The following is a 27,044-nucleotide window of genomic DNA, read 5'->3' as shown; positions in this document are numbered from 1 at the left end:
AGTCATCAAGGAAATGCAAATCAAATCCACAATGAGATACCACTTCACACCCATTAGGATGACTAGAATCCAAGTCAGATAATAACGAGTGTTGATGAGGATATCAGAGAGACTGTAACCCTCACACTCTGTTGGTGGGATTTTAAAATGATGCAGACATTTTGGAAAACAGTCTGACAGTGTCTCAAATGATTAAACACAGGGTTACCATAAGACTCATTAATTCTACTCCAAGGGAAATGAAAACATATGTCCACACAAAAACTGATACACAAATATTTAGAGCAGCATTATTCATAATACCCAAAAAGTGAATACAACTCAAATGTCTATCAATGGACAAATGGATAAACAAAAGTGATCTATCCACATAATGGGGAAATAATTGGATTCAATTCCTTAGGAAAGGAAGGGGGTGCCTAGCGGGCTCAGTCAGAAGAGCATCCGACTCTTGATCTCAGGGTTGTGAGTTCAAGGCCCACATTGGGTGTAGAGATTACTTAAAAATAAAATATTAAAAAAAAAAAAAGGAAGTACTAAAATGTGCCACAACTTGGATGAACCTTGAAATCATTATGCTAAGTAAACAAGTTAGTCACAAAAGACCACATATTATGTAATTCCATTCATATGAAAATCAGAATAGGGAAATCTATAAAGTCAGAAAGTAGATTAGTGGTTGATTAGGGCTGGAACAAGAGGGGTGGGGGTAAAGGAGGGTGATAGCTAAAGGATACAGGGTTTCTTTTAAGGTGATGAAAATGTTCAAAAATTATGGTGATGTTGCACCTATCTGTGAGTATACTAAAAACCACTGAACTGCATACTTTAAATGCATGAATTGTATTATGTATGAATTTTATCTCAAAGGTTTTTTTAAAGAACAAGTAGGGAGCATTTATTTTTTTATTTTTATTTTTTGCATTTTAATTTTTTTTTTTTAAAGATTTTATTATTTGAGAGAGAGAATGAGAGAGAGAGAGAGAGCACATGAGAGGGGTAGGGTCAGAGGGAGAAGCAGACTCCCTGCTGAGCAGGGAGCCTGATGTGGGACTCGATCCCGCGACTCCAGGATCATGACCTGAGCTGAAGGCAGTCGCTTAACCAACTGAGCCACCCAGGCACCCTGCATTTTTAATTTTTTTAAATTTTTATTTTATTTTAATTTTTTGCTTTGTACCAACCATAATTTTTTTTTTAATTTAAATTTTACTTAGTTAACATACAGTGCAATATTTGTTTCTGGAATAAAATTCAGTGATTCATCACTTACATACAAGACCCACTGCTCATCACAAAAAGTGCCCTCCTTAATACCCTTCACCCAAAAGTATTATAAGTAATAAGAAGAGAAGATAAAATTAAAATACCACCACTTGCAAATCCCAATGAATTGACAGATCTAGCCATTAAGCATCAGTGGCTACTAACGTCACAGAAAGAGACATTCAGATTTATGTCTCTCCTAACTCAAGAAGACAATACTGCCTATAATCTTGCCAAATAGACTGAACCTCAGACTAACCCAACATCTGGACCCAGGTGCCAATTTGCACAAAATATAAAGGACAAAGAAACATGTTGAACTCCACTGCGAGTAAGCAATCAACAAAATTCAGACTTAGAAACTCAATGGTCTGGGTTCTTCAACAGATAAGTTGTAAGAAAAATAAAGGGATAGAGGAAATTACTGTAGTTTAAAAGAGACTTTAAAAACGTATCAGATCTTGGGGCGCCTGGGTGGCTCAGTTGGTTAAACGTCTGCCTTGGGCTCAGTCATGATCCCAGGGTCCTGGGATGGAGTCCTGCATCAGGCTCCCTGCTCAGCAGGGAGTTTGCTTCTCCCTCTACCCCTACCCCCACTCATGTTTGCTTTCTCTTGTGCGCACTCTTTCTCTCTCTCTCTCTCTCTCGCAAAAATAAATAAATAAAATCTAAAAATAAATAAATAAATAAAAACATATCAGATCTTATTTACATAAAAAAGCAAGACTAGTTTTAACAAATATACCACAGTAATGTAAGATTATGACGTTAGGAGAAGCAGAAATTGGGTGAGGGCTGTATGGGAACTCTCTGTACTATGTCTGCAGCTTTTCTATAAATGCAGAATTATTCCAAAATAAAAGCATATTTTTTAAAGATTTTATTTATTTATTTGAGAGAGAGAGTGAGCGAGAGAGAGAGAGAAAGAGAGAGAGCACAAGTGGGAGGGAGGGGCAAAGAGAGAGAGGGAGAAGCAGACTCCCCGCTGAGCCGGGAGCCCAATGCGGGGCTTGATCCCAGGACCCTGGGACCATGACCTGAGCCAAAGGCAGACGCTTAACGACTGAGCCACCCAGGCGCCCCAATAAATAAAATCTTAAAAAAAAAAAGAATGCCTGGGGGGTAGAGGAGAAAGTCTAGGGTGGCCATAAAAAATGATAATAATAAGTGTTAGCAAGGATATGAAGAAATCGTAGTCCCTACATTCTGCTGGCGGGAATGTAAGACAATACAGACACTGTGGAAACAAATCTGGCAGTTCCTCAAAGGATCAAACATAGAGTTGCCACCCACAATTCCACCTCCCAGGTATGAAACCCAAAGAAATGAAGACACATGTCCACACTGAAACATGTACACGAATGTTCACATTATTCATCATAGCCGAAAAATGGAAACAATCAAGATGTCTATCAACTAAAAATTAGATAGATAAAATGTGGTATATCCATAGAATGGATGTTATTCAGCCGTAAAAAGAAATGAAGTACTGATACATGCTACAACATGGATGACCTTTGAAAACAATATTCAAAGTGAGAGAAGTCAGTCCCCAAAAAACAGATCTCGCTTAATCTCATTTATATGAAATGTCCAGAATAGGCAAATCCATAGAGAACTGAAAGTAGCCTGGTGGTTGCTAGGCCTGGAAGGCTTGGCAGGAAAGGGAGAGTGACTGCCAATGGATATAGGGTTTCTTTTTGGGGTGATGAAAATGTTCTAAAATTGAATGTAGTGATGATTTTACAACTTTGTGAATATACTAAAACCCACTGAATTATACAATTTAAATGGGTGATTTTTATGGTATGTGAATCATATCTCAAAAAAGCTATCATTTTAAAAAGGCTAGATCAAACTAAGTGCATGTACTTAGATAAGTAGATAAAACTATAAAGAAATATAAGGAACTGAATATAATAAAAGTCAATATCATGGTCACTTTTGGGATCAGGGAGAACAATATAATTGGAATAGAGCACATGAGAGTCTTTGGAGGGGCAGCAAAATTCTATTTTTTTAATTCAAGTATAATTAATGTAAAGTGTTATATTAGTTTCAAGCATATAATATGATTCAATGATTCTATGCACTACTCATTGCTCATTATGATATTTCTTAATCCCCTTCACCTATTTAACCCATCCCTCTGCCCCAAAATTCTATTTTTTGATCTGGTAGCGAAGCTATACATTCATTGTGTGAGCTTTTTTTGGGTTTGTGTGTTGTTCAACAATAAAAGGATTTTTTTTTTAAAAACACGCACTAGCAAATTTATTTCAAACGTAATGTGAAGTCTCATAGAGTCCAAATTTACCATGTGCGAGTTACCAATTTTGTCTCTGTGGACTACAAGAGATTATATCTGTTCTCAAAGAACATATCTTTCAGCAGGAAGTATTTATTTATTTATTTTTAAAGATTTTATTCATTTATTTGACAGAGAGACACAGCGAGAGAGGGAACACAAGCAGGGGGAGTGGGAGAGGGAGAAGCAGGCTCCCCGCTGAGAAGGCAGACGCTTAACGACTGAGCCACCCAGGCGCCCCAGGAAGTATTTTTTTTAAAGAACTAGAAATAAGCCATATTAAATATTAACTGGCATAAAATCTACAAATAATGAACAAAAGGGTTTAGAAGGGGATATGATTCGGGGGCAAGGATCGGAAAATAGGGGGAGCATCAGAAAAGAAATTTAAGCTCTATCATGAAGAGAGGGTAAAATTAGGACAGATCTTATGGAGGCTACATTTATTGAGCATTTACTATATTCTAATCTCTTTCATTCATTAAATCATTTGATTCTCACAACAAACCGATGAAGCTGGTCCTATTATTATTTCCATTACACAGATAAAGTTAACGGAGGCACAGAGATGGTCTGTGTAGGGCATCAGTGGTAAGTACAGTTGAAAAGGTACTCTGGAGTGACTTGGGGCAAATGAGTTTACCTTTCTGTGCCTTAGTAACCTCTTATTTTAAATGGGGATGACGGGGATGGGCAAAATGGGTGAAGGGGAGTGGGAGATACAGACTTCCAGTTACGGAATTAATAAGTCATGGGAATAAAAGGTACAACATAGGGGATATAGTCAGTGATACTATAATAGTATTATAAGGCGAAAAATGGTAGCTACATTTGTAATGATCATAGCACAATGTAAAAAAGATGTTGAATTGTTATGTTGCACACCTGAAGCTAATGTAATATTGTGTGTCAACTATTTTCAAATAAAAAATTAATAAAATAACTGAATTCATAATTTTTTATTATTTTACAAAGATTTTATTTATTTATTTGAGAGAGAGAGACACAGTGAGAGAAGGAACACAAGCAGGGGGAGTGGGAGAGGGAGGAGCAGACTCCCCGCTGAGCAGGGAGCCTGATGCGGGGCTCGATCCCAGGACCCTGGGACCATGACCTGAGCCGAAGGCAGACGCTTAACAACTGAGCCACCCAGGTGCCCCTGGAGTTAGATATTATTGTAAAAACAGAATAATGGTTTCTCGGAAAAGTGTGTGAGAATTATCCACCATCCCCCCATTTCTTGTGTTAAGTTGGACCACTTGGTCCCTTTAAGATTTGCTATTTGTGTATTAGATTGCAGTTTCATATACTGTTTCTATGGTTTCACAATAGACTGATACCATGCTACTTTTTAAGGCATCTAGAGCAGCACAATTTAAAAATTATTTGCCAGGGCACCTAGGTGGCTCAGTTGGTTAAGCGACTGCCTTTGGCTCAGTTCTTGATCCTGGAGTCCCTGGATCGAGTCCTGCACTGGGTTCCCTGTTCAGTGGGGAGTCTGCTTCTCCCTCTGACCCTCCCCCTCTCATGCTCTCTCTCATTCTCTCTCTCAAATAAATAAATAAATAAAATCTTCTAAAAAATTATTTGCCAGACTTTGTAAAGAGGGTGCCATATTCCAGAAAATAGGAAACTTGGCAGTTCCTATGGTAACACTGGCAGAGTGAGGTAAATGATTTTTAAATCTCTGCAGAATGTAGAGGCTAAAGATAAGCAGAGGAGACAACTCTGCCAAGGGTGGGGTACAGCTTAAAGCAAGCATGGATACAGCCTGAAAGATGTCTGCAAAGGTCACCTGAGGTTGGGGCCCCTCAACAGTACAGAGCAGGCATGGTAACATCATTATGTAGCAGGACAGGTGCCCAGAGGGTCTCTCTTTTTTTTAGAGGCATCCCTTTCTTATTCCTAACCCAGAAGCAGAAAGCAAAGGGTATTAGTGGTAGGGGTGACAGATACACAAAGGGAAAAAAGAGATGACCAGGAAAGGCCAGAAAGGATCCCAAAATATACATACTTTCCATAAGAGGTATCTTTTAATACTAATTCTGGAGCTCTATACCAGCGTGTGGCCACATAGTCCGTATAAATGTCCCCCGGAGCTGCTAGAGTTCGTGCAAAACCAAAATCACAGAGCTTAGTAATTCCTGACTGGGATACTAAAATATTCTCAGGTTTTATATCTCGATGAATGATCTAAAATCAAACAGAAGATGCAATAGATTAAAATGAGGTTTTATTATCTAGAGGATCGCTCAAAAATTATATAGAGAAAATCTAGCTAATTAAGACAGTAAAGCTATTTTCTTACCATATGCAAAGGATTAACTACACAAAGCAAAAGCTAAATAGTTACATATTTTCAATTCTTGCCCCATCCATCATCTCAGAATGAAATGAAGCCAGGGGCACCTGGGTGGCTCAGTCAGTTGAGACTCCACCTCTTGATTTTGGCTCAGGTCACAATCTCAAGGTTGTGGGATCAAGCCCTGCATCAGGCTCCATGCTCAGCGCAGAGTCTGTTTGTCCCTCTCCCTCTGCTCTGCCCTCCACGCCCCCCACCCGTGCTCTCTCACTTGCTCTCTCTCTCTCAATAAATAAAATCTTTTTTAAAAAAATGAAATGAAGCCAAGAAAACAAAATAATACTAAAAAGGTAAATCACGATCCCAAAAAGAAAAGTAATCAAAAGAACTTAATGAAAAACAGTGATTTCCTTTAACCCCATGTCATTCTAGATATAACTGCCCTTTCTCTCATGCCTTTACAGCTAAACCTCTTGAAGACATTATCTTTACTAAATCTTCTCCTTCTTACCACTCATTCACTCCTTAAAGTAATATAATCTACCTTTTGCTTCTACATTCCATTAGACTGCCCCAAACCATAGTCATCATGAACTTCATTGTTGCTGCATCCAATATACACCCCTCAATACACATCTTACTTGATACATTAGTGTAAAAATGTTGCCAACTACTCCTCCCTTCCTGATTTCTAGGACCTAAAATTCTCCCAGTCCCTTCTATTTCTGTGGCATTTCCTCTTTCCCTATTTGTCTCTTAAAAGTAGGATTCTGGTCTCAGGTTTTCTTTTTTCATACATCATGTTCCCCGGGAAAACACATCTACTCATTTGTTTTTGTTTTTACCACTTCCTTCACTTGTTATGGGGAAACCATACTCTCTTGGCTTTCTTCTCACCTTTTGGCTGCTCCATCTCAATCTCATCTACTCTTCTAGCTTTAGTAAGTAACAATATACAGATGATTTCCAAATATCTATCTCTAACCAAGATATCTCTCCTGATTTCCACAAGGAGTAGAAGTCCACAAGAAGTCCAACAAGGCTGACCCAGACACCCCTCAAACTTAGCAAATCCAAAACTGAATTCATCTTCTCCCCCAAACCTATTTGCTCTCAACAGTCCCTTAGCTCAGCGGATAGAACAAACATTGACCCCATGGCTCAAGCCAGAAACCAAGGTATCTTTCTCCTTCAGCTTCCATACATACTTTTGTCCCTAGTTCAAGTCCCCTCAACTCTCTCACCAAAATGACTACATTGCCAACTCGTCTCCCTGAATTCATTCTGATCCCCTCCAACCCACTGTCCACAAAAGGAAGTCACAATACTATTTTAAAATCACATGGGTGTGGCACCCGGTTGGCTGAGTTGGAAGAGCATGTGACTCTTGATCTCAGGATCATGGGTTTGAGCCCTACACTGTGTGTCGTGGTTACAAAAAAATTTAAAACTTAAAAAAAATCACATGTGTGATCATGTCACTTCTCTGCTTAACATCCTTCAAGGATTCCCCATCCCACAGGACAAATTTGACACTCCCAAAAATGGCTTGTAAGGCCTTGTAGAATTTGGCCCTTGCTCACTTTCTCCACCTCCCTTCCCTAGCCTATAGGATATTTCCCAATTTTCTAAGGTTTGTCTCATCTCTGTTCGTTTGCTGATGCTGTTCCAACACCTAGAACACTTTGCCTGGCCAACTATTTCCTTAGGCCTTAGCTTAGATATTTATATTAGATGTTCCTTGTATATGGTCTCACATCATTCTGCACTTCCCCCATCACATTATTTGTTGTGCCATATTATTAATTGCCTGTTTACTTGTTTGTAACTCCCACTAGACTGGAAACTCCACAAGGGCAAGAGGTATGTCTGTCTTGTTCAAGCTATATCCCCAGTGACCAATACAGTGCCTAAAACAAAGAAAGCATTTAAAAATTTTATGAAATGAAGCATATTCTCATCACCTACAAAGTGTCATAGCACAAGTGAAAATATCTCTGTGACAGAAATCTAAGATCTTTCCTTGTTTATACAACTTACTGCTGTAAGTCTTTGGGATTGGCTTGTGTTCTGCCTCAGTCTCCCTCCATACATGGCCAAAATATTAACTTGGGGTAATGAGTCACCTTAAGTGTGCCATCCATAAAGCTGTATTAATCCTTCCTTATTTCTACAACTTTTATTGAATGACTACTATATGCTAGGCACTATACCAAGATCTAAGGATATAACATGAGCAAACACTGACATAGAAAAAAGCACATCAAGATACCACTTCACAAATTCTGCCCACCACACATCCATTGTTCTCCTTCTCAGTCCTTTAAACACAAGGCAGAAAGCTCCACCCAGCTGATACCCTAATATTTTCATTCTTTTCCATAACTAACACCATGACTATATGTGGAATTTTGTTATCCTTGAGAAAAAAGCCCTTTCTAAATCCCAACTTTGTAAAACTCTATGTTTGACTACATCCTCCTTCGTCTTCCACTATCACACTTTGACCTCCATAAATAACAGTATTTCTTTCCATTTGTTTATGTCTTTAATTTCTCTCAATGTTTAGTAGTTTTTGGTTTATAGGTCTTACACATCTTTTGTCAGATTCTCCCTAAATATTTCTTATATTTAAAGCTGTTTAGGGTGCCTGGGTGGCTCAGTTGGTTAAGCATCTGCCTTTGGCTCAGGTCCCGGGGTCCTGGGATCGAGTCCCACATCGGGCTCCGCAGGGAGCCTGCTTCTCTCTTGCCTCTGCCTCTCTCTCTCTCATGAATAAATAAATAAAATCTTAAAAAAATAAAAATAAAGCTGTTTAATTTTTTTTTTAAGATTTTATTTTTGGGGCGCATGGGTGACTCAGTTGGTTAAGTGTCCACTCTTGGTTTTGGCTTAGGTCGTGATCTCAGGGTCATGGGATCAAGCTTTCTCCCTCCCTCCTCCTTTGCTCCTCCCCTCCCCATGTGCATGCTCTCTCTCTCTCTAAAATAAATAAATAAATGTTAAAAAAAAAAAAAAGAAAGAAAGAAAGAAAGAAAAGGAGCACCTGGGTGGCTCATTTGGTTAAGCATCTGCCTTCAGCTCAGGTCATAATCCCAGAGTCCAGGGATCAAGCCCAACATTGGGCTCTCTGCTCAGCGGAGAGCCTGCCTCTCACCCCGCTCATGCTCACTTTCTCCCTCTCTTTCTCTCAAATAAATAAATAAATAAGATCTTTTTTTAAAAAAAAGAAAGAAAGAAAGATTTTATTTTTAAGTAATCTTTTCAGTCAACCTGGGGCTTGCACTCAGAACCCTGAGATCAAGAGTCACATGCTCTACTGACTGAGCCAGTCAGGTGCCCCTGTTTAATGGTATTTTTAATTTCAATTTTTCTTTTAAGATTTTATTTATTGGGTGCCTGGGTGGCTCAGTTGGTTAAGCGACTGCCTTCGGCTCAGGTCATGATCCTGGAGTCCCAGGATCGAGTCCCGCGTCGGGCTCCCTGCTCAGCGGGGAGTCTGCTTCTCCCTCTGACCCTCCTCCTTCTCATGCTCTCTGTCTCTCATTCTCTCTCTCGCAAATAACTAAATTCTTAAAAAAAAAAAAAAGAGATTTATTTATTTGACAGAGAGAGAGGGAGAGAGAGAGCATGAGCATGGTGAGGGGCAGAGGGAGAGGGAGAAACAGGCTCCCCGCTGAGCAGGGAGCCTGACGTGGGGCTTGATCCCAGGACCCCAGGATCATGACCTGAGCTGAAGGCAGATGCTTAACCAACTGAACCACCCAGCGCCCCTATTTTCAATTTCTGATTGTTGATTGCCAGTATATAAAATTATAATTAATTTTGATATATGCAATTAATTTTGATATATAGATCTTAAATCCCACAACCTTGATAAACTTAGAAATTAGTTCTATTAATTTTGTTGCAGATTCCATAGGATTTTCTACATAGATGATCATATCATCTGTAAATAAAGACAGTTCTAGTTCTCAGGGAAAAAAAAAAGGTACCATTTCACACCCACTAGAATTGCAACAACCAAAATGACAATAAACAAATATTGAGGAGGAAGTGGAAAACTGGAATGCATTGTTAGTGGGGATGTAAAATAATACAGCCACTTTGGAAAACAATTTAGCAGTTCTTTAAAGAGTTAAAACATAAATCATATGACCCATATGGTATTTTTTTTAATGTAAGCTCTACACCCAACATGCAGCTTGAACTCATGAACCCTAAGATCAAGAGTCACATGTTCTATTGATGGAGCCAGCCAGTCACTCCTACCCATATAGTATTCTTTTTTTTAAAGACTTATTATTTATTTGAGAGAGAGTGTGTGTGCAAGAGTGCATGAGTGGGTGGAGAGGCAGAGGGAGAGAATCTTCAAGCAGACTCCCCACTGAGCTCCAAGCCCCATGGGGGTGAGGGTGGGGCACCTTGATCTCCAGACCCATGAGATCATGATCTAAGCCAAAACCAAGACCTGGATGCTTAACTGACTGAGGCACCCATGCACACACACACACACACACACCCCATATAGTATCCTTAACTTGCCTTATTTTACCTCCCTCTCCCTAGCTTCTGGGAGCTTTGTAAACCAACAGTCCCCCAAATCATAGTGAAAACCAGTAGCCTAGCAGCCACCAGAGAAAGTAGAATGGGTTATATCTCCTCCAAAGCCCTATTCCCAGCTATCATTATTTGACTTGCCTGACAAGTCACTGGAAAATCCCACTAGAAGCCTTGCCTTTATTTGACCTAAGGCAGAGCTTGCTATTGCAAACAGCCTTTCTCCTGGGACCTTGGTCAGAAATAATTAACACCCACTTTATAACATTATAGCCACCTGAGATAACTATAACAATTAGGACAAACAACAAGTTGACCAAAATACTTAAAAAGATAGATTGGGAATAAGATGTCCATAAAGGGTTTGAAAGGCTTCAACATGGGCACCTGGGTGGCTCAGTCATTAAAGCATCTGCCTTCAGCTCAGGTCATGATCCCAGGGTCCTGGAATGGAGCCCCACGCGCATTAGGCTCCCTGCTCGCAGGGAGCCTTCTCTCTCTCCCTCTGCGGCTCCCCCTGCTTGTGCTTGCTCTCTCCACCTGCTCCCCCACCATGTCAAATAAATAAATAAATAAGAAAGAAAGAAAGAAAAAAAAGAAAGAAAGAAAGAAAGAAAGAAAGAAAGAAAGAAAGAAAGAAAGAAAGAAAGAAAGAAAGAAAGGAGGGAGGGAGGGAGGAAAGAAAGAGAAAAAAAGAAAGAAAGAAAAGCTTCAACACATTCCTGAGAATCCAAAAGCCACATACACAGCTGTGCACATGCTCAGGAAAGACTGGAGATGGTACGAAAGCTCTTACCTGTGGATGAATTTGAGGCTCTGAGCAAGCAAGAAGGTAAGGCTAAGTGAGAGTTGCAAACTGCCTGCCTGAACATTGAAGACAGGTCCCAACACACTGGAAGAGCCCCTCAATATAAAAGGCTGAGAGATTTCTTGGTTTCAGGCATTTATGGAAATCTCTGCCTGATCATTAGCTCACCACTAAGCCAAATGAGCAGAGATTTCAGTGGTCACACATGAGGAAGAATACACACTTTGCAGAATTAGTTCAGTAAAGTACCTAAACAGTCACAACAATAAACTCGGAGTAATGGCAAACTCCAATGTCCAGAGTTTCCACAATATATTATTTTAAATTCCAGTTTTCAACAAAAAATTATAAATTTCCAAAAAATTTCCCCCTCAAAAAGGTATGCAAAGAAACAAGTATGGCCCATATATGGAAAGAAAAGCAGTCCATAAGAAATCTTCCCTGGGGTGCCAGGATGGGTCAGTTGAGCATCAGACTCTTGGTTTCGGCTCAGGTCATGATCCCAGGGTCCTGGGATCGAGCCCCGCATCCGGCTCCTGGCTCAGCGGGGAGCCTGCTTCTCCCTCTCCCTCTGCCTCTCTCCCTGCTCATGCTCTCTCTCTCTCTGTATCTCTGTGTCTCAAATGAATAAATAAAATCTTTAAAAAAAAAAAATAATAAAATAAATAAATCTTAAAAAAGAAAGAAAGAAAGAAAGAAGGAAAGAAAGAAAGAAAGAAAGAAAGAAAAAGAAAGAAAGAAAGAAAGAAAGAAAGAAAGAAAGAAAGAAAGAAAGAAAGAAAGAAAGAAAAAGAAATCTTCCCTGAAGAAGCTCAGATATTGAATTTGCTGAAGACAGTAATCAACTATTTTAAATATGTTCTAAGTTAGGGGTGCCTGGCTGGCTCAGTCAGTGTGCGTGACTCTTGATCTCGGGGTTGTGAGTTCAAGCCCCACACTGGGTGTAGAGATTACTGAAAAAATAAATAAGTAAAACTTTAAAGAAATGTTCCAAGCTAAAGGAAATAATGTCTAAAGAACTAAAGAAAATTATGAACACAATGTCTCATCAAATAAGGAATATCCAGGGGTGCCTGGGTGGCTCAGTCAGTTAAGTGTCTGACTCTTGGTTTCAGCTCAGGTCATGATCTCAGGGTCTTGGGATTGAGCCCCACATGGGGCTCTGCACTCAGCAGGGAGTCTGCTGGAGATTCTGTCTCTCCCTTTCCCTCTACCCCTTCCCCGACTCGTGCTCTCACTCTCTTTCTAAAATAAATAAAAACTTTTAAAAAAATTAAAGAATATCCTTAAAGAGAAAGAAATTACTAAAAAGAAATAAATAGGGATGCCTGGGTGGTTCAGTCAGTTAAGCTTCTGCCTTCAGCTCAGGTCATGATCCCAGGGATCTAGGATCAAGTCCGGCATCAGGCTCCTTGCTCAGCGGGGAGCCTACTTCTCCCTCTCCTTCTACCTGCTGCTCCCCCTGCTCATGCTCTCTCTCTCTCTGACAAATAAATAAAATCTTTAAAAATAAATAAATAAAAATAAAAAGAACTAAATACAAAAGAACACGATCAAGAAAGCAAAAAGGGCAACCCACAGGAGAAAAATATTTGCAAATTTTATATCTGATAAGCATCTAATAACTCAAAATATATAAAGTACAACTCAACAATAAAAAGACAAGTAACCCAGTTTAAAAATGAGCAAAGGACTTGAATAGACATTTCTTCGGGGAAGATATACAAATATGAATTTGCCAGCCCTGAAGTTTTCATTTTAATGGAATTTATACTGTGTGGTCTTTTACATGTGGATTTCTTCATTTAACATGATGTTTTCAAGGTCATTCATGGTGTAGCATGTATCAGTACTTCATTCTTTTTTATGGCTGAATACATTTCATTGTATGTATATACCTCATTTGTTTATCCATTCATCAGACTGATATATTTTTGTTTCCACTTTTTGGCAATTATGAATAATGCTGCTGTGAATATTCTTGTGCAAGTTTTCATGTGAACACATTTTCGATTCTCTTGTGTAGATACCTAGGACTAGAATTGCTAGGTCATATGGTAATTCTATATTTAACTTTCTGAGGAACTGCCAAACTGTTTTCCATACCATCTGCACCATTTTACATTACCACCAGCAGTGTATGAACGTTCCAATTTCTCTACTTCCTCGCCAATATTCGTCATTGTCTGCTTTTTAAATTACAGCCAGCCTGGTGGGTGTGAAGTGATTTCTCATTGTAATTTTGATTTGTATTTTCATAATGACTAATGATACTGAGCATCATTTCATGTGCTATCAGCCATTTATATATCTTATTTGGAGAAATGTCTATTCAAATCCTTTGCCCATATTTAAATTGGGTTGTCTTTTTACTCTTGAGTTGTATTTTACATATCCTGGATACTTATCAGATATATGATTTGCAAATATTTTCTCCCATTCTTTGAACTTTTTACTGTCTTGATAGTGTCCTTTGGTGCACAAAAGTTTTTAATTTTGATGAAGTCCAATTTGTCTACTTTTTTCTTTGATTACTTTTGCTTTTGACGTTATATCTAAAGAATTATTGCCTAGGGATGCCTGGCTGACTCAGTCAGAGGAGCGTGCATCTCTTGATCTCAGGATTGTAGGTTCAAGCCCCACCTTGGGTGTAGAGATTACTTAATAAACTCCATTAAAAAAATTGCCTAATAAATGGTCACACAGATCTTCATCTACATTTTCTTCTAAGAGTTTTATAGTTTCAGCACTTATATTAAGGTCTTTCATCCATTTTGAGTTAATTTTTGTATACAGTGTGAACTATTAGACCTAGGATTCAAAGAGTTGGTTTCTCCTTTACTTTGTAGTAAATGCTCCAGAACTACATAAAACGCCATGTTGAAATCTGATTTATCACCTGAAAACAGTATTACACTGTATGTTAACTGGAATTTAAATAAATTTTTAAAAATTAAAAATATTTTAAAAAATTTTTTAATCAGGGCGCCTGGGTGGTTTAGTCAGTTAAGCATCTGCCTTCGTCTCAGCTCATGATCCCAGGGTCCTGGGATCGAGCCCCAGGTTGGGGGGATCCCTGCTCAGCGGGGAGACTGCTTCTACCTCTCCCTCTTGTGCTCTCTCATTCTCTCTCTAATAAAATCTTTAAAAAAATTTTTTTAATCTGATTTATAATACCTCTGCTTATGTAGCCCTATATGCTTGAATGTAAACACTCATTAGAGGGGAGAACTCAAATTTCCATATCATCTAACAGCCTCAGAGAACTTGGTTCTAAATCACCTAGAATCTCAATTTGATAAACTTTCCAGTTGGAAAGTTATACAATTAAATGTTAATGTGTATATGAAAAAATAAGCCAGTAGCTTCTAGAAAGAGGCTGAATAAGGATGTTTGAGATAGACCAAAAAACTGGGAATTCCCTTTATGCCCTAAAAACCAAATGGAAAATGCAGTCCTTGGATTGGATTGGGTTGGATCCTGACCTTAATAAATCATTTGTAAAAGACATTTTAGGAACAACTGGGTACATCTTAAGTTTAGTATTACATGACATTAAGAAATTATTGTTTATTGTGCAAATATAATCATAATTCTGAAGTTACATAGGAGAATGTTTTGGGGGTTTTTTTAATTTAAATTCAATTAATTAACATACAGTGTATTATTAGTTTCAGAGATAGAGTTCAGTGATTCACACCCAGTGCTCATTACATCACGTGCCCTCCTTAATGCCCATCACCCGATTACCCCATCCTCGCACCCCTTTCCCCTCCAGCAACCCTCAGTTTGTTTCCTATGGTTAAGAGTCTCTTATGGTTTGTCTCCCTCTTCTCCATTCTGATTTCATCTTGTTTTATTTTTCCCTCCTTTTACCTATGCTCCTCTTGTTTTGTTTCTTAAATTCCACATATGAGTGAAATCATACAATTGTCTTTCTCTGATTGACTTATTTCGCTTAGCATAATACCTTCTAGTTCCATCCACTTTGTTGCAAATGACAAGATTTCAATTTTTTGATGGATAATATTCCATTGTATACATATACCACATCTTCTTTATTCATTTATCTGTCAATGGACGACTGGTCTTTTTCCATAGTTTGGCTATTGTGGACATTGCTGCTATAAACATTGGGGTGTAGGTGCCCATTCAGATCACTACATTTGTATCTTTGGGGTAAATACCTAGTAGTGCAATTGCTGGGTCATAGTGTAGCTCTATTTTTAACTTCTTGAGGAGCCTCCATACTGTTTTTCAGAGTGGCTGTACCAGCTTGCATTTCCACCAACAGTGTAAGAGGGTTCCCCCTTCTCTGCATCCTTGCCAACACTTGTTTCCTGACTTGTTAATTTTAGCCATTCTGACTGGTGTGAGGTGTATCTCATTGCGGTTTTGATTTCTATTTCCCTGATGCAGAGTGATGTTGAGCATATTTTCATGTGTCTGTTGGCCATTTGTATGTCTTCTTTGGAGATAGTCTGTTCATGTCATCTGCCCATTGCTTGATTGGATTATTTGTTCTTTGGGTGTTGAGTTTGGTAAGTTCTTTATAGATTTTGGATACTAGCCCTTTATCTGACAAGGCATTTGCAAAAATCTTCTCCGGTTCTGTGGGTAGTCTTTTGGTTTTGTCAACTGTTTCCTTTGCTGCGCAAAAGCTTTTTATCTTGATGAAGTCCCAATAGCCCATTTTTGCCTTTGTTTCCCCCGCCTTTGGAGAAGTGTCTAGTGAGAAGTTGCTGCAGCTGAGGTCAAAGAGGTTGCTGCCCGTGTTCTCCTCTAGGATTTTGATGGATTCCTGTCTCACATTTAGGTCTTTCATCCATTTTGTTTATTTTTGTGTATGGTGTAAGAAAATGGTCCAGTTTCAATCTTCAGCATGTGGCTGTCCAATGGAAAATATGCTTTTATAAAGAGATACATAGTGACCTATTTAGGGATAAAACATCAGGGTACCTATAATTTAAAATACCTCAGAAAACAAAATAGATGAAGCACATATAGCAAAACATTAATATATTAAAACATATTTTTTAAAAAGATTTTATTTATTTATTTGTCAGAGAGAGAGAGCACAAGCAGAGGGAGAGGCAGGCAGAGGGAGAAGCAGGCTTCCCGCTGAGTAAGGAGCCTGATGTGGGACTCAATCCCAGGACCCTGGGATCATTACCTGAGCCAAAGGCAGATGCTTAACCGACTGAGCCACCCAGGCATCCCAAAACGTATATATTTTTTTAAGATTTATTTATTTATTTGAGAGAGGGCATGTGAGTGAGTTGGGGGGTAGAGGAGGGGCAGGGTGAGAGGGAGAGAGACTCTCAAGCAGACTCTGTGCTGAGTGCAGAGCCCAATGTGGGGCTCAATCTCATGACCCTAAGATCATGACCTGAGCAGAAACCAAGAGTGGGATGCTTAATTGAGCCACCAAGTCACCCCAAAACATATTAAATCATACTAAAATGTTAACAATAACATTATCCAAATAATAACAATTCCTTGTTTGGAAGACTATGAGTTTAAAATTCAAAGCAGAGTTTAAAAAAACTATGCAAGGGGCACCTGGGTGGCTCAGTTGGTTAAGCATCTGCCTTCGGCTCAGGTCATGATCTCCAGGTCCTGAGATTGGGCCCCATGTCAGGCTTCCTGCTCAGCAGGAAGTCTGCTTCTCTCTCAGTCCCTCTGCTCCACCCCACCACTCATTTCTCTTTGTCTCTCTCTCTCTCTCTAATAAAATCTTTTAAAAAATAAAAATAAAAATAAATAAAACCCTATGCAAAAGTGGCCTAAACTTAGGGAAAAAGGGCTTTGTGGAGTAGGTGGTGGGATGGGGCTAAGAAATATCAACAGTGTTTAGGTATTAGAATAATTCATAATTCATAAAGGTTACTGAAAATTTAATAAAATTTAAGAAGCTCCATGAGGACAGGAACCAAGTCTTTTACTCAAGGCTGCATCCTCAGCTTTTACTACAATCAATGATTGCTACTGGAAGATGCTCAATGACTATTTATTGGATAAATGAATGAGGGAATGAATAACCATTTCTTCCCCATAAGTGGCCACATATTTGTATTTACACTTTGCTTCCAAAATGGTTTCAAAGAGGTTTAGAATAGTTTTTTCCAGGATTCACAAAACTTTATTCATTTAGAATTAACAAACTCTTTACATAGCACTTAATATTGCTTCACAAGCTTATAGGACTTGGACTATTTTTGAAGAACTATTTCAATTTGTATGAAGTTTACAACTTTTGTACAGTATGGTATTTTCTCTGTAAGTAAACAATAAGCAGTTTGAATTATCACATGAATTCTAAAACTTTGAGTTTTTAAAAATAATTATATGAAATAAAAGCATGGTAATATTTATTGTTTATACAGCTTTTTTTATTAAAGAATTTTTTTAATTTATTTGAGAGAGAGAGAGAGGATGAGAGAGAGGGAGAGCACAAGCAGGGGGGGAGGGGCAGAGGGAGAGGGAGAAGCAGACTCCCCACTGAGCAGGGAGCCTGATGCAGGACTCAATCCCAGGACCCTGGGATCATGACCTGAGCCGAAGGCAGATACTTAACTGACTGAGCCACCCAGGTGCCCTGTGTACACAGTTTTAATCTGTCAGACCGATTTGCTCTAAAACAATGAGCTGAAATTATATGACATACCACTTGTGAAAGCCAGACACAGTCAACTCTCACTTGTGTGTTTGATAGTGGGAGATCAGGAGTGCACATCAGCACAAACAGCACATAATCTTATGCTACACAGTTTGGACATTTTATAATATATTTTAAAATTTTTTTATTGAAGTATGGTTGACACACAATGTTACATTTGTTTCAGGTCTAAGAGGCTTATAATACTAACCAGATGAAAATTTTAAATTTTAAAAAACAACCAGAGTGAAAAAGATAAACCAAATTCCTATAATTAATTAGTTACTGTAACTGAATAGTAAATTTTTATTTGAGCTGCCTAGAAGCCAATATAGGAAAGAAAACGTATTTTCATTATTAAATAGAAGAAGGTAAACATATTTCTGGAAATAAAAAACTTTTTTGGGTACTGAACTGTATCTGACTTCATAAATTCTTATGAAAAGTAACATGGGGTATCATGATAGACACTATCTCAGACATTTCAGTCACATAAAAATATTCATCTGAAATTTGGAGATATTAGGAAAATAAAGTTTTCTTTTCTTGGTTTTTGTCTACATGAAGATAACCTTAAATCATCAAGGCCAGAACCCAGATACCCAGATAATAGGCATAATATTCTAATGAGCCACTTCATTCATGGCTGCCTTAATTCTCAGGAGTAACTAACTTCACAATATTCTGTGAGGTGAGTGACAGGGTTAATTCTACTTTAGGTCCTTGGTGAGACCAAGAGAATAAAGAATTTAGGTGCTTCTGTCTAGGCCTTTTTCTCTGCTGCCCCCACAATTCCATGGATATTCCTCTATACGTGGTGCTGAGGACTACCTTTTACTTTTCTTTTTGTCCCTTGGAGAATAATCCATCCTTAACTTCTTCAACCATAGTCTCTAAGAGGAAGATTCCCAAATCTGTATACCCAGTTCTGACAACTTCCTAGAAAGGCCATGTTAAATAATAGGTCAACCACTATTCTGACTGAGAAATTCTCACTGTCCATTAAAATATATCAATGTTTCTAAAAGCAATTCCCCCTTGTAAAACAGGTTACTGCCAATGGCACCATAATTTTCCTGCACTCAATTAAAAATTTTGTAATTATCTTTGATTTCTCACTTTATTCACATCCCTTTCATATCTACTTAGTCCCCATATCCTATCATTTCCCCTTTGAGTCTTTCCATCCTCTGCCTTTGCCATCCTTCCTCTCCCTATTTCAAGCCCTTACCACTTCATATCTGGACTGTCACAAAAGCCTCTCTCCTGATCTGCTTCTACCCATACTTTTCCTCTATACTTGCCAAAATAAACTTAGGTTTTGTTTTAATCCGGTTACAGCCAGGTTCAAAACCCTTCCGTGGTTTCCCAGTATCCTGAGGAAAAAGTCCAAACTCGTCAGGATGGATTTCAAGACTCTGGAAACCTCTCCTCAGGGAACCCATGCAATCTTCTCATCCTTTACCTAGTCTCTGTAAAGCTCACTCACTACCACTCTCTGAAGTCCCCTGCTCAGGCCTGCCACTGTTCTCACAGTGGTATCCCATCTGAATCTATTTCCTCTTCTATTCCAGTGAAATCTTAGCTACAATTCCAAATTCTACTTACTTTAATTTTACTTCCTCTTTGAAGTCCTCTCCTCCGAGTATAGCCCATACTGGTGTCTCCCTTGATTCAAGAAACACTTTCAAATAGATAAGGCATGACAGGGATGCAGATAACACAACTATTCCTGACTCCCTACCAGCACTACTTATTAAGTACTTAAAATATGCTTGACACAATGCTAAACACTTTATACCTACTACCTAATTTGACCTTTACAAAAAAGCTGTGAGGTACTATATCCTTTTACCGAAGAGGACAGTGAGGCTCAGAGAGATTAGGCAACTTTCCTGGGATCAGAGCATAATGGGACTGCCACCTGTCACTGCAGACTACTGCAGTGAGCTGTGAACTGCACAGGTGTGTTGTTACCCAGAGAAAAGCTGGTGGGTGAAAATCTAGGAGAGTCTGATTCTACAGACTGTGCTCTCAACTATTACATTATACGGCCTCCCCCATGGATCCAGCTGGCAAGGAAATGACAATCTGAATTCCAGTTGCTATCACAACCACATTTTTCAAAACCACAAAATGAGATGCACTATTAGCAGGACAGAAAATTAGAAATTAAGATATCCAAAAAAGCTTAGGATATAAGATATTATGCCTATATCATTTATTAATACATTTTTTGAGGCTCTTCCTGTTATTTCCTGTATATCTAACTTCCCAGAAAGTACAGTTGAATTTGGGAACGAAATATCTCCATAAAAACTTGTTGAGCTAAACACTTACTAGGCAGTGTTAAAGGCAACACTAAAAATCAGAAGTTGATCTTTCCTGTCTTGATTTTTTCATGTTAAGCAAGACTATGTACCTCTTAGCAACTTCATTTCTGCTTTCTTTCCCTAAAAGCACCCAAATTCATTTCCCATTCCCATGTCCTAGTTTCCAGTTCCTACCTACAAACCTTCCTACATTTGAGCCTGCCTGGCAACACTTTGATGTACCTTCCCCAATAAAAGGTCCCAATTAACTGCTGGTTCCTCCTTACCAATTACTGATACTTCCTTTAGCATCCCATACTTGTTCTGCCCTGTTGTTATAGTTACAGCTTTATTACTGTGTACTTAACATGTTTTGCAATTCTGCAACTAAAGTGTAAGGTAGTGACCCGAGCTTCAGGAAATCAATTACTATTGTACAGGAAAATACTTTTAAAACCTTCATTAAAGAGCACTTAAGATTCATATACATCCTATAATTTGGCTTACTCCGAAGCACTTACGTTATTATTGTGAAGATACTCAATTGCTCGAAGGATCTGGAAGAGGTATTTTCTAAGTCGTTTAGTCTCTAGTCCGTGACAATAATGTTGTAACTCATCTAATACTGTGTGGTCAATAAATTCAAACACCAAATGAATTTTCTTTTTCTGCCTAAAAACTTCAATCAGATTGACCAGGTTTTCATGACGAAATTGCTATTGACAAAAGAAACAGATTTATAATACATTATTTCATGCACAATAATTTATATATAACACCAAATTTGTATATAACACCTATAAGTATATATAACACCTAATTTATATAACACCTGTTATATCTTTATATATAACACCATATAATTTTTAAAGGCAGAAATATTCTCAGCCTATTCTTTTTTTAAGATTTTATGTATTTATTTGAGAGAGAGAGAGATCTAGAGAGCATGAGCAGGGAGGAGAGGGAGAAGCAGACTCCCTGCTGAGCAGGGGGCCCAACTTGGGGCTCAATCCCAGGACCCTGGGATCATGATCTGAGCCTAAGGCAAACGCTTAGCCAAATGAGCCACCCAGGTGCCCCTATTCTCAGCCCATTTTACTCCATGCATTTCAAGACAAATTTTTCAACTTATTTGTTTACATTCCTATTTTTAAAAAATGCTAAACTAGGGGCTCCTGGCTGGCTCAGTCAGAAGAGCATGCAACTCTTGATCTTGTGGTCATAAGTTTGAGCCCCACGTTGGGTATAGAGATTACTAAAAAAAATAAACTTAAGAAAATGCTAAACTATTTCATAATTAATACATACAGAACAAGGAGAGATAATATACTGCCTTACTTCAAGTTGACATTTGATAGTTTATTAAAATAATTTAGAGTTAATGTACTATAATCCAACTTGGTATGCTAAGACGTATCTTTTTTTTTTTAAGATTTCTTTATTTGAGAGAGTGTGTACAAATGGGAGGGGCAGAGGGACACGGAGAGAGAAAATCTCAAGAAGGCTCCGTGCTCAGCAGATGTGGAGGTCGATCTCACAACCCTGAGGATCATGAGCTGAAACCAAGAGTCAGACACTTAACCTACTGCATCATCCAGGTGCCCCTAAGACATATCTTTCTATCCTTTAATGTGGTTTATAATTAAGTCTAACATCTGAGGGGTGCCTGGGTGGCTCAGTCATTAGGCATCTGCCTTCGGCTCAGGTCATGATCCCAGGGTCCTGGGATCGAGCCCCGCATTGGGCTCCCTGCTCAGCTGGAAGCCTGCTTCTCCCTCTCCCACTCCCACTGCTTGTGTTCCTGCTCTCGCTATCTCTCTCTCTGTGTCAAATAAATAAATAAAATCTTAAAAAAAAAAAAAGTCTAACATCTGAAATTTAAAATGTTCTTTTCAAATGAGCGTGGATTTCAATGCCACTCAGTACATGATCTGAATTCAAATAAATTATTTGCTTAGTTTGATCCTCAACTCTCGAAAGTGAAACATAAGTTCCAGGTGGACAATATAAATTAATTAATTACACTGGAACAAAAGAGTATCAAAATACGTAGAAACTTTACAGATATGTGAGATAACAATTTATGGTCATAGGAACTTCACAAAAATATACAATTATTTGTGGATACCTTTTTGTTCACTCTCTATAATATTCTACTAAGTAACAAAATACCTTTTTAAACTAGTAACAATCAATGGTAAGATAACTTCAAAAGGTCAAAAATGGCATCTATCAGCTTAGAAAACAAATGAGGTTCAATATTTTATGCTGCTTACTTTATTTTTTAACACACTAACTTAATTATCACCAAGTCTCAAATATTTAACATTTTCAAATTACTAAAAGCATTTATTCCTTTGGCTACAAACTGAGAGGCATATTTTCAATGTTAGATTCATTAGAAAATTAAACTTTTATGAAAAATATTTGTCTTTATTCTAACAGCACAATTATCAATTTTTCTACTTATCCGTACTATCACATAGACCAAAGCCCTTAAAATATGACTAAAAGAAAAACATGCCAGAATATAATGCCAGATTCCTCTCCTATTTTTGCTCCCAATTTCCCTGGTTGGCAAGATGCCAGAGGGCTGCAGTGACACCATGCTAGCGGCAGCACAAACAACTGACTGCTTTTGGACACTACACTACTAATCCTTCAACTAAGGAAAATTACTGGTTCCCTCTCTAGTCTTAAGGCTAAAGCAACAAAGAGTTAATGTGAGTTAATAAGCATTATGGAAGATCCACCAGAGTAAAGAATCAGGTGCTTTCTCAGATTAACCATGAAACTCCTAGAAATGTTCCATTGCCACTCTTCAGGTTGTTGACTTTTGTTTTCCTTCATTACCAGACAACTTTTCTAAAGATATTGTCACTAATTACTCTAACTGTAATTTATTTAATAAAATTCTAGCAGATAAATATTTAATTCAAATGAAGTCATAATGGCAACCTTTTTAGGCTAAAAATGTGAATTAATCCAAGAACTCTCTCGTTGAATTAGATAAGATCAAACTAAAAATTCTATAAGAAATAAGCCAACAAGGGGCGCCTGGGTGGCTTGGTTGGTTAAGCCTCTGACTCTTGATTTCTCCTCAGGTCTTGATCTTAGGCCCAGCGTGGAGCCTACTTAAAAATAAAACAAACAAAAACACCCAAACAAATAAATAAGCCAATGAGAATAGTTAAGGTGTTTCAAAACAGTTTGCATAATAGTTGTAATAATTAAGTACATTTTCTAATTCTTCTCTGTGTTCTTGCCACATATTGGTTGTTTTTACAAAATGATAAAGTAGAGGGGTGCTTGGGTGGCTCAGTTGTTGGGCGTCTGCCTTCAGCTCAGGTCATGATCCCAGGGTCCTGGGATTGAGCATTGGGCTCCCTGCTCAGCAGGGAGCCTGCTTCTCCCTCTCCCACTCTCCCTGCTTGTGTTCCCTCTCTCGTTCTGTCAAATAAATAAATAAAATCTTCGAAAAAAAAAAAACCAAAATGATAAAGTAGAAAAAAATAATCAGCTTAAATGTAACAGAGTTGAAGAAAGAGCAAAAGATACTGCCTGGGAAAAGATCTCCATCTAATCAGATTTTCACTTATGGTGTACAACAACTGCCTTACAGTATTACAATGTTTTAGGTCATCAGGAATAGGACTGGCATCTCACAAAATCATACCATCTTTACTGACTTTACCTATTCTTTCCACTGTCTAGAAAGAGTACTTCAACAATCCACATATATATATGCTTAACATATTTACTTTATTTAAAAAACAAATTTGTCCATCATATCTAATATAGACTTACAAAGAAGAGAATTTCACAGAACTAGAACAAATAATCCTAAAATTTATATAGAATCACAAAAGACCTCGAATAGTCAAAGCAATGTTGAGAAAGTAGAACAAAACTGGAAGTATCACAATCCCAGATTTCAAGATATACTACAAGGCTATAGTATCAAAATAGTATGGTACTGACACAAAAATAGACAAACAGATCAATAGAACAGGACACAGAGATCAATGGAACACACAGATAAATAGAAGTGGCATAAAAACTTGCTCACAAATCAAAAGAACAGAACACACCTACATGGTCAATTAATTGACAACAGAAGAGGCAAGACAATCACGAAAAGACAGTCTTTTCAAAACTGGACAGCTAGATGCAAAAAAATGAAACTGCACCACTTTCTAACACCATACACAAAAATAAACTCAAAATGGATTAAAGACCTAAATGTGAGACCTGAAACCATAAAACTCCTAAAAGAAAACATTAGGCAGTTATCTCTTAGAGATCCCCCTTAGCAACATGTTTATGGATCTGTGTCCTCAGACAAGGGAAATAAAAGCAAAAATAAATTATTGGGACTATACCAAAATAAAAAGCTTTTGCACAGCAAAAGAAACCATCAACAAAACAAAAAGGCAACCTACTGAATGGGAGAAGACACTTAAAAATGATGTATAGGATAAGGGTTTAATATCCAACATATATAAAGAACTTACACAACTCGACACTAAAAAAGACAAACAATACTATTTAAAAATGGGCAAAGGACCTGGATAGACATTTTTCCACTACAGATGGCAAACAGACACATAAAAGATGCTCAACATCACTCATCATCAGGGAAGTGCAAATCAAAACCAAAATGAGATATCACCTCACACCAATCAGAATGGCTAGTATTAAAAAGACAAGAAAATAACAAGTGTTGGCAAGAATGTGGAGGAAAGGAAACCCTTGTGCACTGTTGGGTGGGTAGGGTGGCTATAAATTGAAGAAGCTGCTATGGAAAATAGTATGGAGGTTGCTCAAAAAATTAGATGTAGCAATACCACATGATCCAGTAATTCCATTACTGGGTATTTGCCCAAAGAGAGTGAAAACACTAATTCAAAAAGATATATGCACCCCTATGTTTACTGCAGTGTTAATACAATAGCCAAGATACGGAAGCAACCAAAGTATCCATCCATAGACGAATGGATAAAGAAGATATGGATTATATATACGATGGAATATTACTCAACCATAGATTTTTTTTTAAAGTAATCTCTACACCCAATGTGGGGCTCAAACTCACAACCCTAAGATCAAGAGTCACATGCTCTACTGACTGAGCCAGTCAGGTGCCCCACTCCCCAAAAATGAGATCTTAACATTTGAGACATGGATGGACCTAGAAGGTATTACACTGAGTGAAATAAGTCAGACAAAGAAAGACAAATACCATATGACTTCACTTATATGTGGAATCCAAAAAACACAAAACAAATGAACAAACAAAAAAATCAAACAGGCTCTTAAATACAGTAAACAAACTGGTGGTTGCCAGAGGGGACAAAGGGTGAGCTAGATAAAAGGGGATTAAGAGTTATAAACTTCCAGGGATAAAACTAAAAAGTCACAGAAATGAAAAGTACAGCACAGGGAATATGGTCAATAACATTGTATGGTGACAGATAATGACACTTATCATGGTGAGCACTCAGTAATGTAGAGAAATGTCAAATCACTACATTGTACACCTGAAATTAATATAACATTGTATGTTAATTATACTTCAATTGTAAAAAAGAGGTGAATATTACTTTTGTATCAGATAAAAATGAAAGAGTATCTGTTTTCTTCACATAAAACATTTAGACTATGTTGTCAAAGTCATAAACCTTATAGCATCTAGACAAATTCTAATAAACAAAATATGTAGATTTAAATATTTTTTTAATCACTAGTTTTGTACCCAATCCCCAAGGACCTAGAAGGTTAATGCTCCTTTCTTCACAGTCCTGAGTTCTTTCCCCTGGGTTGACCTGTCATACCTACACAAAATTCTAATTTCCGCCCCATTTCTAAAAGCATACTAGTCAGCTTTACTTAAATGTATTCTTGTCACATCAAATTCAACATTTCTAAAACTGAACTAGTTCCCAGACCATTTCTCGTTTGGGTCTTTCATATTTCCATCAGTGAGAACAGTTACTGAACTTCACCAATCCTTTTGTCTCCCTCTTTGTGTTTCCTTCTACATTCTTTCATGTCTTCTTCCGCAATATATTGTTTTAACTTTGCTTTTCCAACTTTAAATTCAAATTGCTGCAACCCAGCGAGGGCTCTCATGATCTTTACCAGGATTCTTGAATTAAATTTATAACAGACCTCCCCGTTTTTACTCTGTCTTACAACCTGTTCTAAAAAATAGTGCTAAATTATTATATATAGTTGCTTTATTTTGAATTCAAAACCTTCCACCTCTTACAAAATCGAATTTTGTCCTTTTAAGACAAGACTTTAAAACCTAACTCCAGTTTACTTCTCTAATCTCACCTCTTTCTACTTTTGTACAAAAACTCTACAGACCAATCAATGTCTCTGCTCTCTGTCCTTTGTCCTGCTTGAACATCTCTGAGTTTATGTTGTTCCCCTAACCTAGAATACAATAGTTTCTCCCTCCTACCTAAATTCTGCACATCCTTTAAGACCAAATGCATGTCCCATTTCCTCCAAGAAAATTTCTCTACCCAACTGGACTTTGTGTTAATCACTTGGCATTTATTATGAGTCACTTTTTATTCAGTATTGTTTTCAAGTGCCCTCCCATCTTTCTGATTAAACAATAAAAATTCTTTAGAGCAGATACTGTCTTTTACTATTTCTGAATAAATATTTCATAATATTTGGCATAACTTTTGTTACATTATATATAAGCATATATATCTTGTATCACTATAAAATTTCAAAATGTAGACAGTAAGATATGGTACCACACTTTTTTATTCTACTCTATGTCTTAATACATATGTTAACTAAAAGATTCC

General features: G+C 37.8%; 1 protein-coding gene across 4 annotated transcripts in view; it reads right to left on the bottom strand.

Annotated features, from left to right (window-relative positions):
- The window catches only part of CDKL3 (cyclin dependent kinase like 3), a 114,851-nt gene that overhangs the window by 86,884 nt on the left and 923 nt on the right, over positions 1-27,044 (bottom strand). For all 4 annotated transcript variants that reach the window (XM_078067508.1, XM_078067510.1, XM_078067509.1 and 1 more), the window contains exons 3-4: positions 20,736-20,930; positions 5,589-5,767 (exon numbers count right to left, since the gene is read on the bottom strand). In XM_078067508.1, the coding sequence (XP_077923634.1) occupies positions 5,589-5,767; positions 20,736-20,930 (374 nt within the window). The remainder of the gene's footprint in view (positions 1-5,588; positions 5,768-20,735; positions 20,931-27,044) is intronic.

The sequence above is a fragment of the Halichoerus grypus genome, chromosome 2 (assembly GCF_964656455.1).
Source record: "Halichoerus grypus chromosome 2, mHalGry1.hap1.1, whole genome shotgun sequence".
Lineage (NCBI taxonomy): Eukaryota > Metazoa > Chordata > Mammalia > Carnivora > Phocidae > Halichoerus > Halichoerus grypus.
The sequence above is the reverse complement of the archived record's forward strand: the minus strand, read 5'-3'. Positions and strand labels throughout refer to the sequence as shown.